The sequence below is a fragment of the Anthonomus grandis genome, chromosome 2 (assembly GCF_022605725.1).
Source record: "Anthonomus grandis grandis chromosome 2, icAntGran1.3, whole genome shotgun sequence".
In the NCBI taxonomy this organism is placed as follows: domain Eukaryota; kingdom Metazoa; phylum Arthropoda; class Insecta; order Coleoptera; family Curculionidae; genus Anthonomus; species Anthonomus grandis.
In genome coordinates, this window is record NC_065547.1 from 43,940,688 (window position 1) to 43,949,658 (window position 8,971).

Sequence of the window (8,971 nt, forward strand, 5' to 3'; positions counted from 1 at the left end):
TTCATATCAAGATGTCAATTCAATTCGAGAGCATTTTGGCGTGATTTCACTTTTCGACAGAAGTTTAATAACTGATGTTTCGTTTTTATATAAAGAAATGAATTGTCCGCTGAACACTCCTCCTATTTTGTCATTTTTTAAATTTAACATTCCTCAACTCAACATCAAATCATCATGAAAACAAATCATGGCCAAAACTCTCAATTATGTAGAATAACAAAAAGTTATAATTTGCCGTTCATTAGACGTTTTTAACATGTCATTTAATACAGTAAAAATACTTTAAAACGAAATATTGTCTTTGAAAATTTATGAGGCTAGAAATTTAGCATTAAAAAATTACTTTTTTTTTAAGTCTTTTATATTCAAATTACTTTGAATTATGTACTTAACCTTTTTGTCTTTATATTATTCTTAATAGTTAGTTAAAATAAGTTTTTGGATACTTTTTTGGGCTTATAGCATGTTGTATCTCTATATGGTCACCAAATAAATAAATAAACTTGGGTGTGGTTCTCTTGTTCCTTGATGTTTAATCATTTACTTTGGTCCTTCACCCACTATCCTATATAATGATCCACCACTGCACATAACTTCCAATTAATCGATCTTCCATTTTTCTCTATAAACTAATTGGTAACAATTTGTACGATAATTATTTTAAGATCCGGTAGCTTTGGAAAATTGTAGATACAGGCAGTTATTCATAATACTTCTTTGAACCTCGGGCTAACTAGTATTTGCAGATTTTTCTGTTTATAAGCATTAACAGCGATTCTGGAGATCTTGGCAAATATGGAAATGTTTCTTTGGAGAATGTTCTATTTAGCCTTATTGAGAAGGGCTGTCAGGTAGGCCTATTTTATACGGACTTCTCCAAGACGTTCGATAGGGTAAATCAGCCACTACTGATAGAAATGATGTATATGAATCTTTAGTCATATTCAGGAGGCTAATGTCAGAATTTTTATATATGACAATATTCATTTTGTTCATGTATACATGCCGGCGTAAAAACTATAACAGAGCGTCATATTCAACTCGAAAGTCGCGAACTTGAACGCTAAGCAATTGGTACAATAATCTAGAATGTATGTATTTAGAAAGTATGTAACCTGTTAGTATTTAAAGTGGAATTGGTTTTCATATATCAATAAACACATCTTGATCATTCTTGTTCAGAGACGATAAGAGTGCTCATAAGAGTGGTGTTTATTTTTTTCTAATGTTTACCGGCTTATATAACTATTGGAGTACCTATTTGGTTGCATTGAATCCAAAAATGCATGCAAACTATATCCCATTCACGAAATTCGCTTGCAGAAATTCATTATATAAGTAACCAGGTACATTTCTCAGATAATTGATCGAAGCGAATTTCTAATCACTCTTAGCTTACGTTACTCTGACCTAACAAAACATTGCCCGTCTGTGTTATCCCTAGGGTTAAAACAACCCTCATGTTCCTTTCCAGACAAACTCTCATTAAATTCCCTCTTCGGGCATCGGGAGCTGTAAACTTCGACCGGATCCGAGTTTATTTTTGTTGGCACGAAAAAGTCCCGTTTAATTAAAATTGTGCATTAACGTCCGGCTCGAAGGACCGAAAAATTAATATACGCGTTCGTCGTCAAATTTATGTTTAAATAAACAGTTAACGAGTCAAGCGAGTTATTTTATTAATTGTAATTTTCGTAGGTAACCACCTGGAAGCGCTGAAATACTATTGGACGTCCCTCGGGATATGCGCCGGCCACCGCGAGGCAGTCATCGGGGTGTTCAGACATTTTAGGAAATTCGGACAAAAAGCCCGAGCTTTCCAGATGTTAACTAGGTAAGTTGACAAGGTGAATAGTTGCTAAAACTCGGTAATGCTTGGGTAATTTTTTTTATTTTAGATTTCATAACTTGCAAAGGACAAAGGGAGCTAATTGGCGGCAGGATTTCTATCTGCAAGAGTGGCAATTAAAAATTGAGCTCAGTTATAAGATTAAGGAGTACTCTACCAGTCTATATACAGTAAGTAAATCTTAATTTTAAAGGCTTTGTATGATCTTCGTTTTTTTCAAAAATGTTTTTAGTAGATTATCTTTACTCCTTTTATTATTTCTTTGCAGGGTGTAACAAGAACGCTATTATTGTTTTATTTTATTATTGTCCTCAACTGCATCAAAATGATATCGTTTTATGATAAATTTTATCAAAAAAGGAAAACGGCATAAGGAAAACTACTTTAAGATTATTCAGTTATTCGACACATTCTTTCACACTTGATCGTCCAAAAAAATGGTGCCACGCAGTACTCTTTTCATAACTGACTTACATTTTTAATAGACCAAGAAAATGTAACTAATACAATGTTACTGGTCGATAAAAACACCTAAAAAGTAACGAAAACTTATGTTTGTTTAACGGCGTATAAAAATTTGACATTTAAACGTGATTCAAGGCTTCATTGGAAAGTGAAAAATGGTAGAAACAAAAGAAATAAAGACTAAGAAAAATGGCATTTCAAACTGATTAAAGACATGACTTGAAAGTGAAATGCAGCAGAAACCCAAAAATTCCTCTTATTTATTTTTATGTGAAAACCTATTTCGGGCCTAAGAAACGTTGACATATAAATATGCTTCTCGTCTGACGTGGGCTTAATATTTTGCAGAGATAGCTTATTATCAATGGTATTAAATGTCTTTCGTCATTCGAGCGAAACAATTGCAACTTTTTGACGGTGATCAAAATTACTTGAAATACTGGCCATTAAATCTATTTTTAAATGAACAAGGCGAAATTTTTTTAAACAGGAATAGCCCTGAAGATGGTCTAAATAATGGCCAAACCATCGGAAATTCTTCTGAAATAAAATAAGTTTTATTTAAAGCCCTAAAAAAAGCTTTAAAGCCCTTTCTTTCCATTTCACACTAAGGACGTTAAACATTATTAATGATTAAATCTGTTGTGACATGATAACTGATGTAAAACTTAATTTAACTATACAGTGCTTTCATTTCAAAACGTTAAGCTCATTATAAATTTTTGTATATCCACGTCTTGGTATGTCAATGGTTAATGGTTGGAAATGAACCATATACATTTTGAGATAAAGACAAAGATTCTGTATATTTTTTAGTTCGTTGATAATAAAATATGAATTCGTGTGTTAATACATCGACAAGGATTTTTTATTTAGATTTGTTTATACGAATCATCGATATTCTGACAAGAGAAGCTTACTATTGTAAGGTATTAATTTATTTTAGAAAAATAATTTTTATAGTTACAATTTCAAATAAAATATGTCTTTCAACTGCCTGCAATTGCTAAAATAAATCACACCTAAAGGTCATTAGTTAAAGAGTCTAGGCAATTGGGGCACATCTTTAATTAAAATATCTTATACTTTAAAGCTGGCTAATTAATTATTGAGATTTAAATTTATTTAAAATTCCAAGCGCTTTAATTAAAATTGTATACCTTAACTTCCTGGAATTGTAAAATAATTGTAATTTAAACGTCATTAATAAATTAATTAATTAGTTCAAGCAGATGAGGAACAGTTTTCTTTAAAATACCTGTTATTTTATAGTTCCAGATACTTTAACTGCCTGGAATTGTAAACTAATTTTTATTTAAACTTCACTAATAACTAAATTGATTATTCCAGGCAATTAAGGCGCAATTTTAATTAAAATACCTGATATATTAGAACTGACTAATTAATTATTCACATTTTAATTAAGATTATTTTTAAATTCTAGGCACTTTAATTAGAATTATACCTAACTGCCAGGAATTGTAAAATAAGTGTAATTTAAACGTCATTAATAAATTAATTAATTTGTCCAGGCAAAAAAGGCACTTTTAATTAAAATACCTGATATTTTAGAGCTGACTAATTAATTATCTACATTTTAATTAAGATTATACAGTGCTTTCATTTCAAAACGATCTACCCTTAATAACTTTCTTTAAAGAAAAAAAAATAAAAAAATAAAACACGTCAAATTAGATATACAGGGGGACGTTTAATTATGCATTTACTGAAGTTCTGTCAATCACCTCCTCACTTCCAGCTAACCTCACTTTAATATGTCAAATAGGAACCCCCATCGTGTGATACATCATAGTAAGCAGCGTTAAATTCTCTATTCAACGGTACCAAAAAGAATGAAATCGGTAAATGTGTAAGCAAATAGTTAGCAAAAATGTCTAAGCAATTTAACACAAGCAATTTAATATTAAGAAAAAAAAACATGTTTCCTTGTCCTTAGTATTTTTGTATTAAAAAATTTTTTAGGTGGAAAAAAGTAAAGCAACATTTTTTAATATTCGTTTTTATTTCATTTCTAATAAATAAAAAAAAACATAAGTTAATATTTTGTAAAATACCCGTTATTCTTAATTACATCTTCACAATGTTTTGGCATAGATCTAGGCATGCTTATGGCATAGCTTAGAAATAATCCCTGGATCCATATTCACCCATGCTTCCTTCAATGCTTCAAACAATTCTTGCTGATTTTTATAAGATTTTGGAATCTAAAATGTCCCACAGATTCTCAATTGGATTGAGATCAGGAGATTGTGAAGGCCATTCCATTACATTAATGTTTTCCTTTCTGAACCAAGCTTTTACGAACCGAGAAGAATGCTTGGGATCGTTGTCCTGTTGAACTAAATGCCTTAAAGGCATAGTATCATCAGCATATGGCTCTCTAATATGTCCTTATAATGAAACCGGTCCATTATACCTTCTATTTTATACAGGGGGCCCATACCATAGCCCGAAAAGCATCCCCATACCATTACTGCTCCACCACCATGTTTTACTATTGGACAGGTATACTTGGGGTTAAGTCTTTCATTGACAGGGCGTCTAACATACACAATTCCATCATTTTTGAACAAACAAAACTTGGATTCATCGCTCCAGATTACCTTTTTCCAATCATGCTCTGTATAATGTAGATGCGTTTTGGCAAAACTTAAACGGGAACGTCTATTTTTTTTTGACAGCAGCGGTTTTTTGGCAGGTCTTCTGGCAAATAACTTGGCCTCTAATAGTCTATTTCTCACCGTCCTCGAAGTCACGTTTACTCCAAGCTGTTCGGATATGCGGTGCTTTATCTTATTGGATCCCAGAAAAGGCTCATTTTTAGCAATTTTGATAATTTGTTTATCGGTATATGGAGTGGTTCTACGTCTCCCTGACTTTTTCGTAACAGATAATTCGCTATTTATATGAAACTGCTTAACTATACGAGACACGATCGATCTATGTAACCTAAATGTCTTTGCAATAGCAATCTGCTTTTGACCACTTTTGTATAAATCAACAATTCTATTTTTAATATCGACAGATAAATGTTTACGGCGAGGCATCTTAAGCAGCCAAATACCGTCAACTTATCAATTTAAACTCATGATACTATTACTGGCAAGATAAACCCACTTGGCGATGCAATTTCGTGTGACTTTGCGCATAACGTCACTCGATGACAAAAATTTTGTTTGTCGGTTGGAAAAGCAGTATTTTAAAGCCTTTTTTATTTAACATTACTTATTAAGTATTATTATATTTTGTTTAATTATTAACTCTGACAGCTTATCTTTTTGAGTATTCCCAAGATACAGACCCACAAAAATTATTTGTTTCTTAAAAATTTCTGCATGTTCTCGCACTTCATCATTACTCTCAAGTAAATTCACGAGTTTCGCTTTTCCGATCGTGAATGGAGCTGACGTAGTATCGCATCCACTGAATGCATGAGCTAAAAGCACGTGTGGCCTAGCCGCGTTGTACTTTAAACTACTGGGTCCATACAACCGCTCCGGGACTTTTCCTTTACTAGGCTTCAACTTTTAAAGGCTGTAGCGTTAGCAGTGAGCAAAACCAGCAAGTCAATGTCCTCGCCAACGATAATTGCGCACTCATGCGTAGCAGAATGATCAAGAGCGCTTTGAACAATCGAACAGTCCGCATCCTCTAAAGCCTACATTGATTCGAACCCTGATTCATTTAGTTTATCCAATAACAGAGAGTGGGAGACTACACGACATTTTAATCCTTGTATCTCGAAAACGGTAAATAAAAAAAAAAAGTAAGACATGCATTTTGTAGGTATTTTTGTCCTCTATATTTTTGCAATCCTTGCGATAGTAAAAAAAAATTGTTTCTCAGTGAAAAAATGAAAAAAGTCATTTTTTGTGACTTTGGCGCCCTCTAATTTTTCGAATTTTTCGGTTCTACAGCTTCGGGCCCATGAGATGAATTGTAGAGCACAGAAATCTCTACATTTTATGTTCAATAAGTTTTTCTGTATGACTCGCTGTTTAGCTAAAATATCGATTTGAACTTTTTGAGTTTCCCAAAAAAGGGGGGAGGGGGGTGAGCCTCTCAATTCCGAGGACTTAAGCTTTTCTTCGGAAATAGAATCGACCCTCAAAAAATTAGCGACTTGGATAGTTTAAAAAAAAAAAATTACAGGTTGACTGTACTCTCATGCGCGTGGGTTTATCTTCTCGAGTATTAGTATCATGGTTTAAACTAACACTAAGTAAAATATTTTGCATGATTTGAGAAATTTTAAAAAAATGTTGCTTTACTTTTTTTCACTCTGAAGTATTCTTTTTTGTGTCCCTTGGTAAAACGAGATAAGAATTTACAGTTGTTATTGGCAAACCATTTATAAGTACCATATGTTTTTATCTACAGAAATTTTATGCTAAAAGTCATCATCTAATATTTTATTTTAGCAACTTGTTAAATGTTGCTCTACACTTTTTCCACTACTGTATATCTCCGCAAGAAGTATTAAAAATACAGAACTAAATAAAATCTGTTCATATTTTAGTTTAAAGGTTTTTCTACTTTTAGATTTTTACTTAAATAAAGGACACATAACTTTAAAAACATAAAGTTAAATTAATCAAGAAATCTTCATCTAGTTCAGTGACCAACAAGAGTCTTAAACTCTTGACAGGACAGACTACAAACTGGTACATCCACTTAAGCAATCCAACGTTGCCAAGATTACGTAGAACTTCTATTAAACTAGTCAACCTTAGAATTAATATAATTAACAAAATCTATTTTAAATAAAAAATATAAATGCAGCAGCTGCAATAAGCTCAAGTAATTTAGAAAAGGCAGTTTCTCAAATAGTTTCTAGATTCAGTCTTCATGACTCAGTATTGAAAAAAATGAGCTTTCATAGACCTTGGTAAAATCAAGAAAAAAAAATCTATTGCATTTGTGGTAAAATGCTTTTCAAATTTCATCCATACCGAACTTCGAGTACTGGACAGTGAATTTAAAAAATACCCAGTCATGAATGTCAGTTTGAAGAAATATAGGTGAAACAACCTTGATTTTTCCATCTAACAGAGTTTATCTTTAATCTGCTCCTATTAAGGGTGTTTCTCTACATACATTTAAATAAAACGAAGCCAAGAAATTGATTAAAAATGTAGACGTTTCAGAAATACTGCACACAAAAAGTATGGTAGGCAAATGAAATAAAATTTGCACAAATTTTCTCAGATCCAAAAATTTATGATTCATCCGATTCGCATTAATATTTGTTTTTTCTTTTAGAAAAATAACTCCTCAGACACACCGCAGTCCGCCACAACTGCAACTCCAAAACAAGCTCAGAAAAACTCAGAAAAGCGCAGCAAGTGGACCATACACGAGAAGAATAAAACGATCAACCCGAACGAGAAAAACTACAAAGAAAAAATCGAGCTACTCAGAAAGAAGACCGCAGAACACGACGAAAAATCCCAAGATCAGAAAGTTTTGGATTTTTCTAAGTTCGCCTTGCTCACCTACTGCTGATGAGAAGATTTGCCAAATTCCCTTTGTTTTTACCGTAATTTAATAAATACCATCATTCAGGTTGGAAAAATAATGCATCTGTGATTTAGAGATATGCAGCAGATTAGCGATCAGGGCGGGAAGAAAATACAACGAAAAAGACGAGACGGAACAATAAACGAAAAGCAACTTGACAAACAGGGTTTATAAAGTTTGGAACCAAAGAAAAATATACGTAGCAAAAAAAAATTATACAAATTTGTATTATAAGATTATAACTGCTATATCTGCTGATAAATTAAATTGAAATAAAAATGCCATCAGTATTATAATGCCTATAATAATAAATTTACAGAAAGCACCCTGTATATAAACACGTAATTGTTAAATAAAAGTAGGTTATCGAATGATAGTATTACTAGCCTAAGTATCATTAATCATTGAATAATTAAATATTGCTTTTGATGAGACTTTATTGAAATGAGAATTACGTACAGGATGTCCCAAATTCCAGGCACCATTAAATAAAATCCTAAAGATTTTTTGTGCCATGCGTGTTTGGACCACCCATGTACATAAACGTTATACGTTTAATTTCTAGCTCTATATTCCCCCACTTAATTGTGTAAAAAAGCAAATTTTTAACATATTTTTGATATTCATTAGAGTATTAGACATTATTTCGTATAACTGTGCTCAAGAGTACATTTTCAAGGGCTTGATTTAAATAGATTTTCGGGGCCATTTTGATGTATACATTAATTAATTAAAAGGTGTACATTTTTAATTAAAAGAAAAAAACATGGGCGAAACAGGGGCAAAAAATATGTTATTTCATTATGGTGTTTTCATCTCCTTATATGTAACTCATGTACTGTAAGTTAGTACTGCAACCACTTGATGTAAATAAAGTTATTTATTTAAAAAAGATTTTGTGTTTTATTTTAGTAACATTAACCATTAAAAATAATCCAGCGATCTGAGTACAATTCTTCTTGGATCCTTAATATTTTCCAGTAATAAATAAAAAAATAAATTAAATAAATTCCAGTTCATAGTAAAATTGCAGTTTTTGCAATTGATGTTCCAGAGATCTTAGGTATAGGAGTTATATAAGACCTTTCGGAATTTTTCCAAGAATTAGAACCTGTC

General features: G+C 31.9%; 1 protein-coding gene across 3 annotated transcripts in view; it reads left to right on the forward strand.

Moving 5' to 3' along the window:
* The window catches only part of LOC126733544 (protein O-mannosyl-transferase TMTC1-like), an 894,879-nt gene extending 886,139 nt beyond the window's left edge, over positions 1 to 8,740 (forward strand). For all 3 annotated transcript variants that reach the window (XM_050436879.1, XM_050436878.1, XM_050436880.1), the window contains 3 exons: positions 1,699 to 1,834; positions 1,899 to 2,019; positions 7,598 to 8,740. In XM_050436879.1, coding sequence (XP_050292836.1) covers positions 1,699 to 1,834; positions 1,899 to 2,019; positions 7,598 to 7,840 — 500 coding nt within the window. In that variant the 3' untranslated portion in view covers positions 7,841 to 8,740. The remainder of the gene's footprint in view (positions 1 to 1,698; positions 1,835 to 1,898; positions 2,020 to 7,597) is intronic.
* Positions 8,741 to 8,971: the final 231 nt, after the last annotated feature.